Source organism: Vicugna pacos, chromosome 12 (assembly GCF_048564905.1).
Source record: "Vicugna pacos chromosome 12, VicPac4, whole genome shotgun sequence".
NCBI classification, from domain to species: domain Eukaryota; kingdom Metazoa; phylum Chordata; class Mammalia; order Artiodactyla; family Camelidae; genus Vicugna; species Vicugna pacos.
In genome coordinates this window covers 26,895,038-26,916,177 of record NC_132998.1, presented here as the reverse complement: position 1 = coordinate 26,916,177, position 21,140 = coordinate 26,895,038, and the positions used below count along the sequence as shown (strand labels likewise).

The window sequence follows — 21,140 nt, the reverse complement described above, 5'->3', positions numbered from 1 at the left end:
TTTATTAGTTTCCTTAAAAAAAGCAGCAGCAGCAATTCTCACTGGAGGTCCCACTGGTAGGAAAGGGAATGCAAGGGGTGTTCTTTTCTGCTCCCCAGGCAAAGAGGGTTTCTCACCCAAGCCAGTAGGTGTTAATCTGCTTAAGCCTGCCTGAGTGGATCTGTTAGATTGCTGGCACATGGCCATTTAGGGGTTTTGTTTCCCAGACCACAGGAGCCCATTTTTCCAGGAGTTCCACTGGCTTTTTGTTTGATAACGTCTATTTCTAGCAGCATTTACTCCTTCAACAACAAATTCAATGGAACAAAAATTTACTGAACACCTACTATTTGGCAAACCCTCTGTTGGGGATACAGAGATGAATAAGGAACAGTTGCTGTGCTCCAGGAACTCATACAAAAGTAACTTCTGCTGCATTCTCTCAGGTGATGGCTGTTCTCACTGTGTCTTCTTACTGCTGGGGGCTGGGGTGGGGGGTGGAGAAAATCCTTTGGCTTCCTTGGCTGCCCCCTTTTAAATACCCACTGACCTCACTGTGCTCTCCTGAGGTCCCAGGGGCTTGAAGGGTTAATTACTTGCTTGCCATGGCTGGTTCATTGTTTCCCCAAACTTCCCACCCCCTCCAGTTCCATTTTCAATTGTGAACTTTGTTTAATATATTTAAGTAATGTTTTTCTTTTCACAGAGGCAATACACATTCTTTATAGAAAAATACAGATACACAAAATAAAGAAAAAAACTTTAAAGTCATCCTTAATTCCACCATCCAGTAATAACCTGTTTTAATTAAAAGGGTATTTTTAGAAATTATAAGACATATAATTTAATATGAAGTTCAAAATATAGAAGAGGGCAGTCATACATAATCTGGTCATTTGAGACAGGATCAGCTTGGGTTTTTTTCCCTCCAGTCTTCTTGCGGTTATTATAAATGACACCTAGCATACAGCCTGCTAAAGTCATTATCTTTGGGGGAAAACTATACAAACCAGGAAGGGATACTTTTAACCATACTGGTAGATAAGGACATTTGTGATTTTACAAAAAACATGTTTAGAATTTTGCCATGAATATTTAAATCTCTGTTGCTATTCAAACGTTTCATCCCTGGTGACAGAATCCGACCCAAGAAACTTGTCTTTGTTCCTTGGAATCTGAAATGGGAAATATAGAATTTTCTACTTTAAGGAAGTCTGATATAAGGATACTTGAATTCATAATGAAGAGCGCTTGAATCATTAAAAGCCTACCATGTGCCAGGCTCTTTGACAGGTATTATCCTCACGACAGTCCTATAAGATTGGTATTATTAATCCTACTTTGCAGATGGTGAAAGAAAGGTATATAAAATTTAAGAGGCTGGCTGAAGACCTTGCAGCCAGTGCATGGCAGAACTAGGACCCACAGCAGAGAGACGTTATGGTAGAGAGAGTGGAAAGCATGTGGTAGACAGGTTCAGGGCCCCACTGGGCCACCCCCTCACTGTGGGACCTCGGGCAAGTTACTTAACATCCTGAGTTTCCCTGAACGGGACTTTTGTGTGACGCCACTTGCCTGCAATTAAGGTTGACGTTAAGGAACAGTCCCAAGAACCAAGACGTGGAGTGCATTGTAAGGCTTGTTGAGGACACTGCTGAACAGTTCACAGGGCGCCTGAAAGAAATTTGTTTGATCTTAATTCCAAGGACAGTATTCTCCTGAGCTACTTACTGTCAGGTGACTCCTAACTTGTCAGGCTTCCCTTCTAGCATAGGCTCCTGGAAAACTCTGAGCTAACCTAAGGCCCGCCTACGGGAAGAATTGAGACCTTTAGGGTATGCATGCTTTGCCTTGCTCCTGATTGTGCTTTTTGCTTCAATTTTGTTTTAATTTCTTCTATCACTCTCATTTCCATTTTACCTTCTTGAATCTTCTGTATTTTAGATCTAACTCTTGGCCTCCTCATCTATGAACTGGGGATAATATTTCTTTTGAAGGTTGTCTGTAAAGCACTTAGCACAGTGCCTGGCCTGTATTAGATGCTCAATAAATAATGCCTCCTTTTGTGCTCTTGAAATGAATCTTCATAAAAAAGAAAGACAGTATTTACATTCTAAAAGATTCTCTAATTTACAACAAGGTTAAGTACAGAGTTCTTTTAATACTACACAGATGTATTGGAAATAGGGTGCCGTTTTCACACACTATCTTTCAGGGTATCCCTCACTGAGTCTGTCACATAACTCGTTGTGCTGATCCACCAACTCTTTGCTTCCTCCTGCTGCTCCATGTCAGTGCAACTAATCCTGCACTATTCATGGACTCCTTGGGTAGAGTAGACTGAGTTTTTTAAAATGAAAACCTTCCCTTTATCTTCCCAGATGAATTTTAAAAATGATCTGTTGCAGAAAGTACAGGCTTGGAAGACCAAAGTTTTCTCTTTTACTTCATTTTAAAAATGGCCTCCTTTAACCAGCTCTTCAATTTTCCATGTGCCTGCAAGGATGGATTGAATCCTATTCCTGCTACCTTTTAAAATAGGTTTAATTATCCACAGCCTAAAATTTGTCAGAAATTAAGTTGATGAGTTTATCATCACTGTTAGTGATTTCTTAAATTACCATTTTTAAATTCTAACCATCTCATATAATCCTTAAGCCTCTTGAGAGTGTTAAATTTGTCAGTTTCTTTTCCCAGTCCCTAGCACTTTGAAGGTATCCAGTTAAAAAGCAAATTAATGAAATTAATAATATGTATGGAATAGGTCACCGTTAAGGTCACTGTCTAATAATCTTTTTAAAAAGATCTGGGCAGGCAGAGCCCAATAATCTGCTTATGTTTGTTTAAAGCAATTTGTTGGATCCTTAACACCTGTTGAGTTAAGTGTTGAGAAGTTATTTGGGGCGCCCGTTTGAGCTACACTGCCCTGAGCTTTCTTTTGTCCTCTCTCCCTCCCACCCTCTTTCTCTCTCTCCATATTTTTCCTTTCTCTTTTCTTTCTTTTGAATTTTTTATTGAAAATCTTCTGGTCACCGGTCTCTGTGCTAAGCACCAGGGACCCACTGGTGGGCAAAATAGACAAGGCCCCTACCCTCACAGAACTTATAGTCTGGTGAGGAAAATTAGGCATTAATTAAATCACATTCATTAATTAAATTGTGGTAGGCACCACCATGCAGTATGGGATATGACTTAGTCTGGGGTTGGGAGACAGCTTCTCTGCATTGAAATATGAAGAATGAGTGGATACTAAGGGAAGACTGAGGATTCTAGGCAGCAGAAATAGTGTGTGCAAAGGCCCTGTGGTGCTGGGAATCATGGTACTCTGGAAAAAATGAAAAAGAGGTAACTGTGGCTGGATAAGACACTACAAAGGCAGGGAGTAGGGAATGCTTCTGGTGAGGTCTGCAGGAACGAAGACATATGCTTTGTAAAGATTTTGACTTTCAGCTTAAGAACAATGGGAAGCCACTAGCATTCTAAGGAAGAACTAGAGGTGTGAGAACTGTTAGTGACTGTTACATCTTCATCTGTCTCTGCAGGAGCAATGCAGTCATACACGTGGTCTCTAACATACACAGTGACAACAGCGGCAGGGTCCCCAGCTGAAAATTCCCAACAGCTGCCCTGTATGAGGAGTACTCATGTGCCTTCCTCCTCGGTCACACACAGGATACCAGTTTATCCCCACAGAGAGGAGCACGGGTAGGTGACTTTCCTGGGATGTTGCCTTACTTTTTAAGTTTGATTTGAAAGGGCAGGGTTTACTCAGCAGTTGTTTTCTTAGAGGACAAGAAGGACACGCCCTTTGTTGAGTTCTCAGTGTGCTCAGCCCTGCACCCAGTATGACTGTCTCATGCGTCCTCACAACAACCAGGTGAGGTAGGCTTGGGTGACCCTGCTTGACAGATGATGCTTAATTAAGCTCAGTGGCTGGGAAGGGTAGGGCCAACTGAGCATCTGTCTGCCTCCTTTAGAGCCTCAGCTGAAAACTGCCTTTCAGCAGCTCCCCTGGGTGGCTCTTTGTGCACTTAGTAGCCTTATAAAATAAAGCTTCATGGTAGGTCCAAGTCTTTTATGACTCGATCAGAGGAGGGCTTCCCTACCTGAGGCTGGAGGTCCCTCAAGGGCAGCAGTTATTCATGGGGTTCAAGGAATCCCTGTGCGTTCCAGTGGTGCTTTGGACCCTGAATAAATAAATCGTTTGTTTTGCCACCTTTTTTCCCTCAATGTGCATAGTGATGTTACTGTGATGAGTAAACTACAAATCCACTTTAAAGTGTTACCTGAATCATAGCAGCTTTTTGCCATTATGTATCATCTTTATTAAAAGACACTACTTACACAATGTCTAATTTGCAGTGATCGGAAAACCACTTACGATGTTCAAAAGGGTCTTTCATCTCAAGAAGTGAGGCTCTGTTGTGTGGGTGCAGTGAGCCTCACAAGCCAGGTTCCAACAGACCAGCTGCACAGGAGGAGACGGAGGAGGACCTCTCAGGCCCCTTCCAGTCAGTAGCCTGAGGCCTCGCTGTTAACGTACTTCCAGTTGATTCCACAGGTTCAGGTGCCCCAGACCAGTCCGTGGGGTAGCCATCATTTTCTCAGGGGGCCTCTTAAGAGAGTATTTTCCACACATTTAAAATCAACTTTGAAATTGTTTCAGAGAGCCTTCAGTTCTGCAGGAATAACATAATAGACACCCACTGGCCATATGTCAGCATCTTTGCTATAAAGCTGTTATTAAGAAGACCAGTGATCGTAGTGTCATATGTTTCCATAAGACTTTCTCTTTTATAAAGTGTCTTCACATATATGACCCTCAGAATAACCATGAGCAGCATTTTTACAGATGTGAGAAATGAGGATGTGAGAAGCCCAAGGTCCCAGAGCTAAGCCAGGCTTAGAGCCAGAGTCTGAGGCCTCGTTGGCCATTGCCATGTTGTTTTCCCCCAGGGGAGAGCTCACAGAAACATACTACATCCTTCCCCAAGATGGGGAAGCAGAGGCCTAAGCAATACAAAAACAGAAGTCCCAAAGTAATTTCTTTTTTTCATCCCCTATTTGACTTCAGGCTATAAATATGGGGCTTTTAACCACAACAGGAGAAGAGGTTTCTATCATTAATGATGTTTTGCTCAGGGCTGGCTTTCATTCCCTGTACCCATGTCAGGTGGTAAGGGAGGTGTGCTGGGGGAGAAGGAAAACACACATGGGAGTTTAAAACTACTACAGCAGAATCTAAAGACTCATGGACAGAGAATACAGACTTGTGGTTACCAGGGGGGTAGAGGGTGGGAAGGGATAGACTGGGATTTCAAAATTGTAGAACAGATAAACAAGATTACACTGTATAGCACAGGGAAATATACACAAAATGTTATGGTAAATCACAGAGAAAAAAATGTGACAATGAGTGTGTATATGTCCATGAATGACTGAAAAATTGTGCTGAACACTGGAATTTGACACAACATTGTAAAATGATTATAAATCAATAAAAAATGTTAAAAAAAAAAACTACTACAGCAGAGCTGCAGAGTGGAGATGGTAAGAATCAAAAAGAAGGAAAATGGAAGGAGAAAAAAAGAAAGAAATGAAGAAAAGGAAAAGGGGTAGATGAGGTGGGTTTTTAAAGGTGTCAAACTGATTTGTTCTCCCTGCTATTACTCACAGTATTCAATGTGCTTAACGCGTTCTAGATACACAGGAAGCTATAACTACGGGAGCTATGGCAACCAGCACCCTCCCCCGATGCAGAGCCAGTACCCGGCCCTCCCTCACGACACAGCCATCTCCGGACCACTCCACTACTCCCCTTACCACAGGAGCTCTGCACAGGTGAGTTGGCGACCCTGCTTTCTCATCCAGGCCTTGATCTAGTCAATTTAACACAATTAACAAGCACCTTCTGCATACAGTGTGTGCAGCCTGTGTGCCTTCAAGGAAAGGAAAGTCTTTTTCTCAGTACCATTTCTTCCTTCCAGTGTCTGTGCCTGGTGGCTGCTCAGCCAGCGTTTACCCTCACTTGTTCTCACGCATGTGGGTGCCGACCATGTGTCTTTAGCTGTGTCCTCCCTTTGGCCTCTCTCCCACGATCCGGTCAGCCGCCATGTCTGATACTCTTTTCTGGACAGCTGCCTTCAGACTAGACCTTCTGTCTCCTTTGCCATCTTCCTCCCTGGTTCAAAGAGACCCTCTTTGAGTCCTGTCAGGACTATCATCTTAGAATCATCCTAACAGGTCTCTCGGTTTCACGTCTGTTCCTTTTCAGTCCTGCCCACACACATAATCTGACCAGAAGAATCCTGAGACGGACCGTTATCAGCTCCTTCTCAGACCACACATTGCCTTTGGCTCTTCACTGTCTACCAAACCAAATTGGCCCTCTGTGGCCTTGGTGAATGGGAATTGTGACTGCACCTGTCACACCAATGTCGGGAACTCTACTTGTCTCAAACACTTTCCTGTGCCCTGGCCCCAAACACAACTCGTCACCGATTCCATCCAGTTCTACATCCTCAGTGCCTTTGCACTGTCACTGTCCTTGCCTCAGATCAGGTCTTTATCCAACCTAGATGATGACAGAAGCCATCCCATCTGTTTCTGTGCTGCTAAACTTGCCCCATCTCTGGTCCATCCCCAGTACTGCAGCTAGCAAATTTCTAGAAGAAAACCCAACTGGCCATAACACTCTCCCTCTTTGCAATGTCATCGCTTTCAGAGGCAAGTTCAATTCCTTAGCACGTCTCTCAAGACTCATCACATCTGGGCTCCACCTACTCATCTGGCCTACCAGCGACACCTCCTATCTTTGCCCCAGCCATGCCAGCCCACCTGCAGTTCCCCCACCTCTTTGCAGATACTGTTGCCTCAGGGCGGGGTTCTCTTCCCTGACCTCTTCGTGTTGTGTCTGTGTGGCACTTCCTGACACCATCCCGTCCTTCCTCCAGGACCATATTAGGTGCCCATCTTCTGTACTTGCATGGCACGTTGGGCTTTCCCCTATCAGTAGCACTTCTCACACCCTGTTATCACCAACTTTCCTCTGTCCCTTCTCATACAGGGGCATTCACTGTTTATTGAACAAAGGAGTGAACAGGAGGTAGGTCAGCATAAACAACTATGGTGTGCTGCAGCATGGGAGCCGCAGCAGGTTTGGGAGGCAAGGTGAGAGCTTAAGAAAGAGCTCCCACATCACTAGCAGGATGGCCATCCAGAGAGGGAACTGGTAGAGGAGGGAGCGCTGCCATGAAGTGCTTGCAGGAGTCTAGAACAGACATGGTGGGACTTGAGTTGGGGTGGAGGCTGCAGTTTACATCAGCTGTCAGCACAGACTTGCCTCCAAGGGAGGGCATCGAGCAGAATGTATCAACAACACACGGCACGCAGGACAAACAGGCGTCTTGTTTTGATTTCCATCTGCAGTACCGGGGGAGACCTGGTATAATCCCCAGACAAGCCAAGAAGTTGATTCCACTAAATCATCACCTGGGGAATTCATTGTAGGTCTCCACTGCGTCACACAGCCTGCTCCTCAGGTGCTACTGCTCCTGGGAGCGGAGTCTTTGCTCCTCACGGTGATCCCCTCAGTGACTTAGAACTGCTACCACAGACTGGGTGACACAGGCTGAGCAGCCCATTTGTTCATTCATTCATTCTTTCACTCATCCATCCATTCCCCAAATGATTGTCATGCCTGCTATCTGGCAAGCACTGCTCTCGCCACTGAGAATACAGGGAGAAAGAGACAGAAGCCTGCTTTGGGAGAGCTTCTGCTCTAGTAAGAGGCCTTGGTCTGAGCAACAGTGGCAAGATCAAGCTGAAATCCCAAGTCGCAGCCCCCAGTACTACCTTCCCTCTTTCTGCACTCCCTCATCCCTCCTCGTGAAATTTCTGGAGCTCGTTTTTCTGGGAGATTACTTTTAAAGTCTTTGCCATAAAAAGAAGCCAGTGGCTTCTGAAGGCCCATGAGGTACCCAGTGATCAAAGGCAGGTCGACAGAATCCACTCTAGAAACCCTAGTGGTCCCCAGCTGGAGCACTGTCATTTAACTGCTGGTCCTAATCGAAGGGTCAAGGACTAAATGAAGGCCCAAGGCGAAAGGCCTACTCTGAACCCAGGGTAGGTGTAGGGGGTGACAGGGTCCTGCCGGCCTCACTACCACCATGCCTGTGGCTCTTAGACACAGTCCTTTCACAACCTCCGATGCCCACCACACACACGCTCATGCTCTGCACTTCACAGTTAATGTCTTCGTCTCCATTTGTAAAATGGGGTCGGGTTAGTTACATCACATCTCTTCCCAGGTTGATGGGTGAGGTCAGTGCTTCTCCTGGGGAAGGTACTGTCTCAAGACAAAGAATCCTTCATTTTGTTTCTCATTAACACTTATGCATCAAGCACTGTTTTAGTCACTTTCAAAAACACAGGCTCACTTAATTCTCAGAGCAACCTCAGGAAGAAGGCATTTTCTCCAGTTTTTAAAGATGAGGAAATCCTCGGAAGGTAATTTGCCCCATACCATGCATCCAGCAAGTGAGAAAGCAGACTCAGAGGCAAATTCTCCAAATCTCAACCCCAAGCCCATGACACTGAACACTACACAGTGGGTGTTTTGGAGGATGGGAGGTAAATTTAAGAGGTTACTGCAACTATTCTCAATAAGTTTCAAGTTCCCAAAGAGAAGAATTGCACACCCAAAATACTGTATTTCTTTCCTTTCCTGGTACTTGGGTTTAAGGTTTAACATGTAGAGGAAAATCCACTGCAGGGCTAATTAGTTTTAGCTTTCCAGAGCAGAGGTCAAGCTGTTCCAATCCTAAGTACCAAATATCACACTTCATTATATCAGACTCAGTGGGAAAAGATTAGTCTGAATTGAAGAAAAATCACCATCACAGAATATGGTTAAAGAATGCAGTCGGTCATCAGCACAAGAAACTAACTTCTGCAAATAAATGTCTGCCCAAGTTTGCCTTAGAGAATTGATACAACACCTCTGTGAAGTTCAGTAATCACAGACATTGCAGCGTTTGCTCACAATTATGTGATGCTATTTTTTTTTTGAAATAGGATATTGTATGTCCTCGTTTGTACTACTCATTTGAGCAAGACATGCTTTCCTCATGAGTACTACCAAGGTTAACCTCCAGCCCTGCTTGAATTCTCATAATTTCTGAATGAGCAAATCCAGATGAATGAGGTTGCACAGGGTTAGGTTTGAATTATTTCAGAAAAACACCCTTACCACTGTGCTGCACTTGTCCACATCAAAAGACATGAACAAAGGATGGGATCAGCTGCCCCTTCCCCAGTTCCCCATTCTCACACCCAACCAAGAAGAGAAAACAAACCAGACCAAGTACACAACCACAGAATGTTTCTGAGCCTCATTTAACACATGCTTGTGGAACCTCTACCCTGTCAGCAGCCATGAATGTGACCTGGGCCCCTGAGCTCAAAAGCCATTTGATCAATCAGAAGCTATATGGCTAGAAAGACACTTAGAGTAGACCAGAAAGTTGCTTCTCATTTCTCATCTGTATGGCCAAGACCCAGCCTTGCCTAGGAGTCACACAGCTCTCACAGCATGTCCAGCAGACCAGCCTGGTGCCATGGGGTCCTCGATCTCAGAGGCTCAGTGACTGCTACAAAGTTTGCTTAGGGTGCTCCCTTTTGGGCCAAAGAGAATAAAAATAGTCAACCATAGTGGCATAAAATCTCTGACTATAGAGCCAGGCTTTCTGAGTTCAAATCCCACCTCTGCCTCTTATTAGCACTGTGCCTCCATCCCCTCATCTGAAAAGCAGGGATAATCCTAGTACCTATTTCATAGGGTTATTGGGAGGGTTGAGTGACTTAATAAAGGTTAGAACAGAGCCTGGCTTATAGTTAACACTATTTGTGTTTATTATTATTATTATCATTATCATCATCATCATCATCATCCTTTGTAACACCACAGTTGTTATATTTTGTGTAATTACAGAATTAATATCTGTCTCCCTCACTATACTAGCTCTGTGAAGGCAAGGACCAGGTCTTTTTTTCTTTCTGACCATAATATTCCCAGGACTCAGAACAGACTTGGCCCTTGGTGCGTACTCAGTAAATACTCATCGATGAATGAATGAATCCTAATTCTGGTAGTAAGCTGCTGTGTGACCTCAAGCAAGTCACTTCCTCTGTCTTGAACTCAGTCCCCTCATCTGTAAAACGAGAGATAGCACCAGATGGTCAGTCACTAAGGCTCTTCCTATCATGATCCTATGACTTGAAGAAGAATATGAGTAGCTACCATATTTTGAAAACTGACTATGTGGACATTCTAAGTGTTTCATATGTATTAACTCAATTAAGCCTGGCCCTAAAAGCTCAGCAGATGTGGACTCTGTGGCAAAAATTTGGGGGAGCAATGTCCTGGGAGGGGGTTGCCCGCTGGTAGACCTTTGGGCAGTGAGAGCTGCCTTTCATAGGAAAACAGTTTGTGCTCCCGACAGGGCCACCTTTCACCCGTGCTCAAGGAGCAGCCCATTTGGTCAGGTTCAGGGATAAAGGGCTCATTCTTCCCTCCCCGTGTGCAGGGAAGTCAGCCCTTGGTGTGGGGAGTCTCTTCTCAAAATAGAACTTCCTAATATGGTTCCAAAGAGGCCCAGGGTCAATCTCAGCTGAGATGGACTCACGCCACAGGCACTGGACAGAACCTTGGTCCACTTGCACACACATGCCCACACACACATGCTCACAGCACCCCTCACACACCTCTCTCTCAGGGTGGGGACTGGTGACTCATCTCCACTGTAACATCAGTAGCAACAGTGTGTGATTTGACCTTGAAAAGCATGACTTCCTGTTACGGGTCCTCAACAAAAAGGGCCTTTATTCTGGACAGAGCTCCCTGGACCCCAGGGTTTGTGCCCAGTGTGCTCGAGGATCCCGCATGAAACCGGATGTGAAGTGTGAAAGGTGAGGCGGGTGCTCCCGCCAGACTAAATAGAAGCTTCACTAGTGGCATTAACCATCAGGCATGTCAGCCTCTCATCTTTCAATGGTCTCTTCACCACGGGGAAAACAAGTCACTGACTCATTTGCAATTAGCTGACCTAACAAGACAGAATTTTCCAGGCCGGATTCTGTGGTAACAGAATTTTATTGTCACATTGGAGATATTTTGAGCCAGTCTCATTTCCAGGCAATTACTCTTTTGAGTCTGTGACACAACCCCTGGGCACAGCTGCATCCAGGGTCCTTGGTGAGGCACAAAAGCCACACTCTCTCGGGGTCTGTGGGAAGGAGGCTGTCAGTCCACACTGTGACATTTTATCTACACAAGCCAAGGCAAGTGAGGGCTCTGCCAGAAGCTCAAATTGAGGTCTGATCAGAGTTGGAAGACCGTGTGGTCTGGAGGGGAGGAGGAGTGTAAAAGAAGAGTGACAGATTCAGGTTCAGTGGGATGTGTTCCAAAAAGGAGCGTCTTCCTCTCTGAATTCTGTGTAGTTCAGTTGTGGTGGGTCATGCCTAGTTTGGGCCAGTCAGATTGATGTACAGGAGAAGTGCCACCCCGGGAGTGGGTTTGCATGCCAGCTCTTCCCCTAGCCTGCCAGGTGACGCCTCACCTCATGGATCCTTGTTCTCTCATCTGTACAACATGGGGTTTGATGATATGACCCCCTTCAGGTTCTTGCCAGTGGTTAACACCCTCTTGTTCATTCACCCAGTAGTTATGGAGCACCTGCTAGGTGCCAGGCACCATCTCAGATGTTGGGCCTGTGGTAGAGACCATGACAAAGCCCCACTAGGAACTTAGGAATATAAGCCAGTGGAAGGGAACAGCTCACAAGCAGGATGCTCAGATCTTGACCAATAGGCGGAGGGTAGAACACTTAGCTTGGTGAGATAGGATGTCCAGAAGAGTCTCCCTCAGAAGGTGACATTTGAGCTGAGATCTGAAGTTTGATGAAAAGGCAGGCACGGAAGGAGCTTGGGGGTACAGGTGGGAGAGAGGTGTTCCAGGCAGAGGGAACAGGTGGGATGAAATTCTCTGAGATGGGAACCAGCTTGGCATCGAGAGGACCAGAGAGGAGGCCTCTGTGCCAGGGAGAGCACCCTGAGGTGAGGAGACATGTACTGGGGAGACTATCAGGAGGGGGAAGCAACCTTTTTGAAAAAATGAAAGATCGTTTTGTAATATTTGTTAAAATTATCTGTTGAATACCTGGGCTCTTGTCTCTTTGGGCAGGACCCAATCTTATATGGTTTCCTTGGGATTTAGAGTGGGTCCTGGGCTGGAACCCCAGCACTCAGGCCTGAGGGTCCACCATGGCTGCTGCACACACAGCAAGTCTGGGGATTATGAGCACCTCCACATGCTTGCTGTCCACAGTCTCCTTGGCAACAGCCCTTGGTGCCTTCTCCCCTGAGTTCCCAGGTACCACCTACACCTTTGTCCCTCTTTGCTACCTGCGCTTTTGACTGTGAGTGGCTGCCCTGTGCTATGGAAGGCATACTGTCTGTCCTATTAGGACAAAGCCCCCACTGCTAGAAGTTGGAGCCCTCTTTCTGGACCTGTGAACAGCTGGTTCTCTTCACGTGCTTTGGGCCTAACAACCTTCCCCTGCTTCCCCTCGGGCTTCCACTCAGAGGCAGAACAGTTCCCTTTGGCCCCCTCGACTACAAGGAGCAGCCATTGTTGTCATAGCCCCTTCTCCTGGCAGTCTAGGCTTCAGCCTGTCTGTCTCCCTCACAGGAGGCAGCCTCCCACCTAATCCCTCAGGGCTCCACTCTCCAACTGTCAGGGAAGACAGATGGGGAGCAGAAGAACTCAGACGTTCACCCGCAGACTCCCCTGCTCGCTGCCCTTGCTATCCTTGGTGACTGGCTCCTGCTCTTGTTGGGGTGGCCCTTAGCACAGCAAGGAAAGCTTTGTGTTGACCAGCCTGCAAACTGGGAGCTCTCAAAGGAAGCCCAGAGCTCCTCCCCTTCCTCCCCTCCGATTGCATAGCTGTCTTGGAAACTGAAAAGAATGTAAAAGCAGCAGCACTTTAGGGACGCTCCTCTTACTCCTGATTCTTTCTAGAACTGCTTCCCTTCTTGTAGCTACTAACACCTGTTTTTCTGACCTGCACAAAAACACCCCTCCCTCCCATCCCAGTTGGCTTGACTACTCCTTCCACCGCATCCACGTCAAGCCCAGTCATTTACCATTTCCTGCTTGTGTATCTTCCAGGACATAAGTGAATGTGAACCAAAAAGAGAGATATTCTCTAAATGATAGGCAGTAATAATAACCTTTGAAAGCTATTGACTTGCTTCCTCTTCAAAAGCCTGCTTTTAGGCTGCAGTTCATAATTGAATTCAACTGTAAAATGCTATTTTTAATGATGTCATTGTGTTTTACTTGGCAGTATTATTCTCTTGGGATGGAATGGGACCTTTCACATCTCCATAAATGATAAAATGATAAAGCTCAAAACCATCCATCCATCTATACATCCGTATCTATGTGGACATGCATAGAACACATTCGTGTTCTCTCTCTCTCCCCCCCGCCCCCGTATTTCCACTGGGATTATTCCTTCTTTGGGGTTTGACTTCCCCAAATATTCCAGATTAAGAGCACAAAGTCAGTATTACTGGCTGAGTGAACACTAGCCCAGCTCTGGCTATGAAATTCTCTGTATTTCTCCTGTTGGATACTTCATAGATCAAGATTCAGTCTTCCAGAATTCCATTGGTTATTTCCCATCAACTTTCATTAACAGCATCTTAAGAAATTTAATTTAAACTGTGAACATTACTGCTATTGTGTATATGTAACTTCAAGCTGATTTTAACTTTGTGGACTTTCTTTCCCCTCAACAAGTACCCTTTTAATAGCCCCACTTCCCGGATGGAACCTTGTTTGATGAGCAGTACTCCTAGACTGCATCCTACCCCAGTCACTCCCCGATGGCCAGAGGTGCCCACAGCCAACACGTGCTACACAAGCCCGTCTGTGCATTCCACGAGGTATGGAAACTCTAGTGACATGTACACACCCCTGACCACACGCAGGAATTCTGAGTATGAGCACATGCAACACTTTCCTGGCTTTGCTTACATCAACGGAGAGGCCTCCACAGGATGGGCTAAATGACTGCTTTCATAGGAATTCGTATTTAATATTAATAATAATTATTAATAATAATAATAAACCCAACACCCACCCCCTGAAGACTTTATCTCTATACATCATAACTCCTGGACTATTCCTAGACATTCATTTTCCTAATGAACATGAGGCTGGGATTCAGTGTGGGATGAATAAACTTTAGCTCAGAAATGGGACTCACTAAAAGTCGGTGAGATTGGGTTCCTGTACCCAAGCCAGAGTTGACTGTGTAGAGCACTATCTCAGGCAGGCCAGCCTGTGCCTTTTCCCTCTGTTCCATGACTTCGCTTTAATGTTGGCAACCACTCCTGGTAAACTACTTATTTTCCTGTTGACAAAAGCTCTTTAGTCTTGAAGGATGGATACTGGAGACAGGATCTGGTTTGTGTTCTTGGATGAGCACACAATTTACCAAGAACATTCACCTTTCTGTCTGTCATCTTACTGTACAACGAACAGCCCTCAGATATCTCCCAAGCATCCTCCTTCCTGGTGGTGTCATCCTGATTTCTGGAGCACCAGGGCTAGATGGAGGTGCCTGGAAACCTAGATTCCCTGTTACACTCGTGTCTGTCCCTGTACCTGCATTGTCTTGGAATGTAAGCACTGTTCAGAGGGAAGGAAGAGGCCTGTTCTGTATGCCTTAAGTTGGTTGAGGTTTGTAGGGGACCGGTTCTTCTACATGCAAGTTATTTGTCCTAAGTTTGCACAATGGCTAGTGTCAGCAAAAGGCAGGAGAGGGGTTTTTTAAGTTCTGTGAGAATGTGGTTTTATGGCATTGAGTATCATACTCAGCTCTGCTGTATTAACTTTGTGAAACTGAATGGACCAAACTTTTAACTTACCAAGCGCCAAGTGTGAAGATGGCTTTCATGGTTCCTTCATAAGACTATAATAATTTCCGACACTTTGATAGAAAAAAAATTCAAAGCTGTGCCTTTGAGCCTATACTATGTATGTGTGGAAATAAAAATGTATTGTACTTTTGGAAAATTTTTTTCTTAGGCATTTTTCTGTGAGATTTGTAGCAATTTGTGAGGTTTGTTAGAGATTAACATAGGTTTTCTTTCTGTATTATAAAAAAACACCAAGAAATTATGGTGGACCTATTACCCTATGGGTAAGAAATAAATGGAAATATGACATCGGATGTTTTAGCAATTGTTCTGTAAATAAAATCTTTGATCACACCACTCAGTGTGATAATCATGTCTACAGCTAAAATGGAAATAGTTTTATCTGTACAGTTGTGCAAGATATGAATGGTTTCACACTCAAATAAAAAGTATTGAAATGACCCGCTTTCTTCATTTTTCATTTTGCATTTGATGTGACCTCTCTGTGTGTGTTAAAGATAAACGACATTCTGAATACTTAGGGTAAGTAGGCAAAACAAAACTAAGTGGTCTTGTATGGTTGTGCTTATCCAGTTCCCTATGGTCTTGTCATCATTAAGATCTGGATAGGCCACACATGGAGTCCTTAAACAACGATTTAGTACCTGCAGCCTGATTATAGGGAACCAGTTCTACATACAGGAGTTTACCTTAAGTTTGCACAATGGCTAGTGTCAGCGAAGGGCAGGAGCCTTCTAGCTGTTACAAGGAATATTCTTCAAAACCAGCATCATTAAGAGATCCCCTAGTACTTAGTTCATTATGTTTTAATGATCACTGGGTATAAGGATATTTCAAGAGGAGTGCTTTAAATGCTAATAAGTCTCTGGAACAGAACAGTAACATTACTGAATACTTCATACGTATCAACAAATTCTAATCCAGAACTGCATTTTGATTCTAGGGTTGGGAATTGAGGCTATAAGGGCGAAATGATTAAATGTTTTGCCCAAATGTTAAGAGTCTAGGATCTATGAGAAATTCAGAGCCATGGATTTCCAGAAATGGCAGTAGTGACTATTTTAACTAAAAGGCATGAGGATTTGACAACTCAATTTGCATTTTAGAAAGATTTATTTTTAAAGCCAAGTTCTTACTCGCTATTACATAACATATTTATACCTGAAAATGATTTTAGGATTAAAATTATGTATTTTACCTAGCATCTCCCTTAAAAAATTTAGCTGTTTCTACCAAAAGAAAGCAGATGTTGGATTTCAGTCTCTGATGATATATTTCGGCTAAGGTCAATTAGTTGGCTTTATATGAGGAAAGTAAGGGAGAGGAAGAATGAAATTTCTTTCTTTTTTCTTTTTAAATTTCATATTTAGTCACTGAAAGGAAGTATGAGAATAATCAGACCTATTGCTCTCTGGCAATCCAGAGCTCGTGCTCCATAAATGAAAGGGTGGAGTAAGTCTGACTGTTGACCTACTAAGCACAAAAAATTAAGCAATTACCAAATTCTCTAGCCATGTATGTAGCAGCAGCACATAATAAACCATACCCATGTACAAGTAACAACCACGGGCTCTGTAAATGCACAGGTATTTAGGCAAAAACAGTCACACTCAACAAGGCCCTGAATCCCAGAGAATTACAGTGATGGCTCCAAGAACTCTGCAGAGGAGAGAGCGTGTGTCTCCCTATCACGGCACAGCCAGAAACTGGGAGTCGTCAGCGCCTCGACATAGAAAGAGGCAGCTTGAGATGAGGGCAAGTGTCACTGGGCCTTGTCTCCAGAGCACAAGGTACCCATCTCTTGGGAGCTGAGCATACCGCCTGTGCTCCCAATTATTCTAAAGCTTCAACTTCAGAACGGCAAGGGATCTGATTAGGAAAAGACAACAGCTGCTGTGAGCTCATGACTCAACTGCACGTTCTCTCCCTGTGGTGGTTCCTCGCCAGTCACCAGGATGGGAATGGGCGAGGTTGGCAGCTGGGAGTGGGGCCAGCCGCTTGTCAGAGGAAGAACAGAGGAGTCTTGGCAATAAAGGGACACTCCTCTCTTTAGGACTCTTTCTGAAAAGGACTCTGCCAGCTTGAAACTGGGTGAAGTCATGAACAGCAGCCAGGATGGCTCACCCACGTCGCAGGCCTGTGGCGTCCTAGGCATCCATCCTGCTGTGTCCTTGTCAGGCCTCTGGTACAGCCCAGGTCTGGAAAGAAAGGGGATCTGTGGCCCCTCGGAGATTGCAGCCCAGTCACAGACCAATCAAAAATGTCTCAATCGAGTAAGCCCAACCTAACTGCTGGGAGGAGCTGAAATCATGGAAAGAGAACTGAGAGGGAGCCTTGGCTTGCCCACCATGTGACCTCAGAGGGGTCACCTCCCCTCTCTGGACCTCAAGCAGGCCTGCTATCTGACTATGACATCCTGAATTACAGTTTGTGTGCTGACGGACCAGGGCCGGCAGATCTGGGTGAGGAGGGTGGACAGCTTAGAGAAAACAAAGAACAGACTGGCAGCTGGGCAGTGATTCAGGGAGGCAGCCATGAGAGACAAGGCGACGGCTCCACCAGCTGGTGCTAAAAAACGGCCTGGGGATCATGCCCAAGAGCTGAACCCGTGTACTGCACCACTATCACCAAGCAACACCCTCTCCTCATATCCAACCCCACCCTTTCTGACATGACACCCCAGATTGTAGTCTTCTGTTATTTTCGGTTCCCTCCAGATTTGTCCTATTTGCTTGAAAGTAACATCAATCTAAATGTCTGAACTGAATCAGAAGAAGGGAAGAGCAAAAACAGGTTATTTGTTCCAACTTCTCATACCTATTAAAGGCAGAATTGAAAGATTGAAAAAAAAAAAAAAACCCTGGGAAGGGGATAATCTAAACACTCCCTTATTATAGGGGAAAGGGTGTGGGGAGGGGCTGCTGTAGGTCTCTTGAGGCAGAGTTCAGACTTAGTCAAGAGCCTGAAGTATGCAAATCATCATCACTGGGAGCTTAAAAAAAAAAAGATGGGTATGTTTATTGGCTTCAAAGTGAGGTAGAACTGAGACTAAAACTCAGTTCCACCAAAGGCCTTGTCGAAGTGACATTCCTGCTCTAAGCAGGATTGGACTTCAATGGTTCTCAACCCTGGCTGCCTATTAGCGTTAGTCTGTCAACTCTGTAAAAATACTGATGTGGAGGACCCACCCACAGTCAATATGAGGGGACATCAGTAGTTTTTTAAGGTCCCTGGGCGATTCTAATATGCAGCCAAGGTTGAGAAACACAACCCCTTCCACCTTGAAGTTCTAAGATGCAAGGACTGCTCTTCTCTCAATATGCACCCCAAATTTCTTCTTTTACAGGGTTCCAGTCTGCCCAGAGTGGCCAAGAGTGGCAGATGCCAATTATCCACACTGTTTACAGTTTTCCCACACCTGACAAACCTTCCCTGACTACTGTTTTGCTTGCCCTTCAGCCCGGCCCACCCCCCTACCCCTTTGCCACCTGCCCTCCTAACCTGGACCTTCTCTGCTTCAGTTCCTTGGCAGCCTCCCAAGCTCAGCCAGCCCTGTGGTTTCCTCTTCTTCTAAGGAGGTCAGAGTCTTTTGTGCTTCATAAGCCTCCTCCCTGAAGCTCGTCCCCCTTTCCTCCTCCTGCACCTCGACTCACCCCCAGCCTTCTCACCCCCATATTTTGCTGCTCCTGATGGAGGTGGGATGGAAGATGTAGGCCCAAGAGTTGAGAAAAGAGCTGTTGCTAGGAAAAGAGTGTGGGTGAAGAGATGGTGGGTGGGAGGAACAGGGCTCCCCAGTTTTATTTCTCCCTTTGTCATAAGTGCTCCAGAGCTAAAACCAGTTGTTTAAGAACTATTATGAAAAATTATGAGGTCTGACCGTGACAGCAAGGGTGAGCGAATCAGCCTCAGAAACAGCCGCAGTGCTGATCCTTGGTATTTATAATAGTCTCCTCGTAGAAGGGCCAAGCCACTGAGAGAAGTTTAGAAGAGTGAATTCTCAAAGAACTGCCAAACTGTGCCGCTACCAGAGGTGGTATCCAAAATGTCTTGGCCCATGCTATATACCTCTCAGAAAAAAGAAACTGCAAAACGCCTTCTTAAGAACGGAAATGCAGTTGAGACAGATAATTTTTAAATGAGGAGGCACATCTTCCTCATCACACTGAGTGATATGTGGTCCATTTCTGAAACAGCTCTGCCTCAATCTATAGAGGTTCCCATTCCTTCGGGTTGGCTACATGCCAGGCACATCAGCGCCATCATTGCCACTTCTCACAACCTCCTTGCAATGTCAGTAGTATAATCATTTCTGTTTCCAGGTGAAGAGATGGGGGCTCTGAGCAGTTTAGTGCCCAAAGTCACACACAGTAAGTGGCAGAGCTGGGATTTGGAAACTAAACTGCTCCACTCCAGAGGCTGTGTTCCTTCTGCTCTAGCACCCTGCCCCCTTCCTTCTTCCTACTTTTGTTTTCACCCCACCCCACCCCCATTCCTCTCTCCTAAGCGGCTTTGCTGTTTTTAAATCAACCTTGACCGTGGTAATAGAACCTACTGGGGTTGAAGAGAGTTTCTGGAGAATTGTGGTGTGTGTTAAATGAAGGCAGTTTCTAAACTGTGTGCCAGATCTTTCCCCCACACAGGAGGTGGCATTCCACTTGCTTGTAAGTTAACAGCAGACTAGCTTTCCCTCTATCATTTCCCAGAGTACATACAAACCAATACATTATCAAGGACCAAGACCTGGTCATTCTATAGAGAAACAGGAACAAAAGAAAATCAATAATAATGTAAAAAAAAATACCAGGTTACAGGAGGATTTTTATTACTAGGTCAAAAAAAAAGCTCTGCAGGGGAGATGCAATGAGCCAAGTATTCACTAGAATGAAGTCGTTGGAGGGGGGTGGAACAGGGGTGGGGGGTGGAGGGGAGCTGGCTACCTCTTGCTGTTCAGGTCACTACCCTTTGACAGCAGTGGCCTCTGACCTCAGCAACCCTACAATTCTGTTTTGCTTGACCCTGAAACCCATGAAAGTCAGAAGTAGGCATTGCCCAAAAGTTGAGATAAAGCTGACTAATATGGGAAAAGCTCCCGGTATGTGCCCCCAGCTGAAAGGAGATGGCAGTTCTTTGGCGGGAGATGCAATTTATTCTGTCCTCCTCCTTTCAGGGAAATGCTAATCCTTCATAGGCAACTGGAGGGGAAGACTAAAATGTGTTGATGATGAATGACAATAATCCTTTGTCCACTGCCACCTCCTCCTAGGGTTGAACCTTAAGAGTTTAATCAAATGTTGGTAAGTAAATTAATACTTTACTGCATAGAGTCAGAAAGGAAGTGGTGGGAAGAATGGGTTGTGAGAATATATTTCCTCTGACATGAATCTCCAAAGCTTAATTGCAAAGACATTGATATGGGGTATAAGTTTGTGTGTGTGGTGTTTTAGGCTCCTTATTTACATACATACACATATGACAATGACTATCCCAAAACTGTCTTATATCAAAGCATGTCAGTGTTAAAGACATTAACTTCAAGGTTTAAAGATCAAAGTAGTATGTTGGAATTACATTTTGTTGTTAAAAACAATATTAGCAACAACAAAACTCACGCATTTCTGCACCAATAAGAATAACATGACCTTTATCCCCAAATCCTTATGAGGGAGGTTGCATTTTCATTCCAGTTCAGCTAACATTTAAGTGGCTAGTGCATGCCAGATCTGCTGTGCTGGTCTCTTTTAACCCTTATGACATCCTGCAAAGTAGATATTATTATGTTTATCACAATTGAGAAAATCAGTGCTCTAAGAGGGAAAATAACTTATCTCTGAACACCCAGAGACAGAGTAAAAATTCAAAATAGAGTCTTTTGGCATTCCGGTTTTCCTCTGAGATACAAAAACAAACAACCACACACACACACACACACAAAACAAACAAAAACAACGGGTAGCCAGAAGAGTTTTAAGGAATTTGACAAATGATGGGCTTCTGAGACTCATACAGTAAGTTGGGACTAAAAACTAGGTTTTCCAATTCCCAGTCCAGGTTCTTTCACCACATTACAGCATTACCACCCAAAGCGCTGGGTTTTCCCAAGAGGTGTTTGGATGGGATTCCAAGCCAGCGAGATGCAAATAGGTCTGACCCAC

At 44.9% G+C, this 21,140-nt stretch overlaps 1 protein-coding gene across 5 annotated transcripts in view; it reads left to right on the top strand.

The window, feature by feature from the left end:
• RFX4 (regulatory factor X4) overlaps positions 1–15,428 on the top strand; it is a 130,750-nt gene extending 115,322 nt beyond the window's left edge. For all 5 annotated transcript variants that reach the window (XM_031683158.2, XM_072973069.1, XM_072973068.1 and 2 more), the window contains 3 exons: positions 3,522–3,684; positions 5,682–5,820; positions 13,844–15,428. In XM_031683158.2, the coding sequence (XP_031539018.1) occupies positions 3,522–3,684; positions 5,682–5,820; positions 13,844–14,116 (575 nt within the window). In that variant the 3' untranslated portion in view covers positions 14,117–15,428. The remainder of the gene's footprint in view (positions 1–3,521; positions 3,685–5,681; positions 5,821–13,843) is intronic.
• The last annotated feature ends 5,712 nt before the right edge of the window (positions 15,429–21,140 follow it).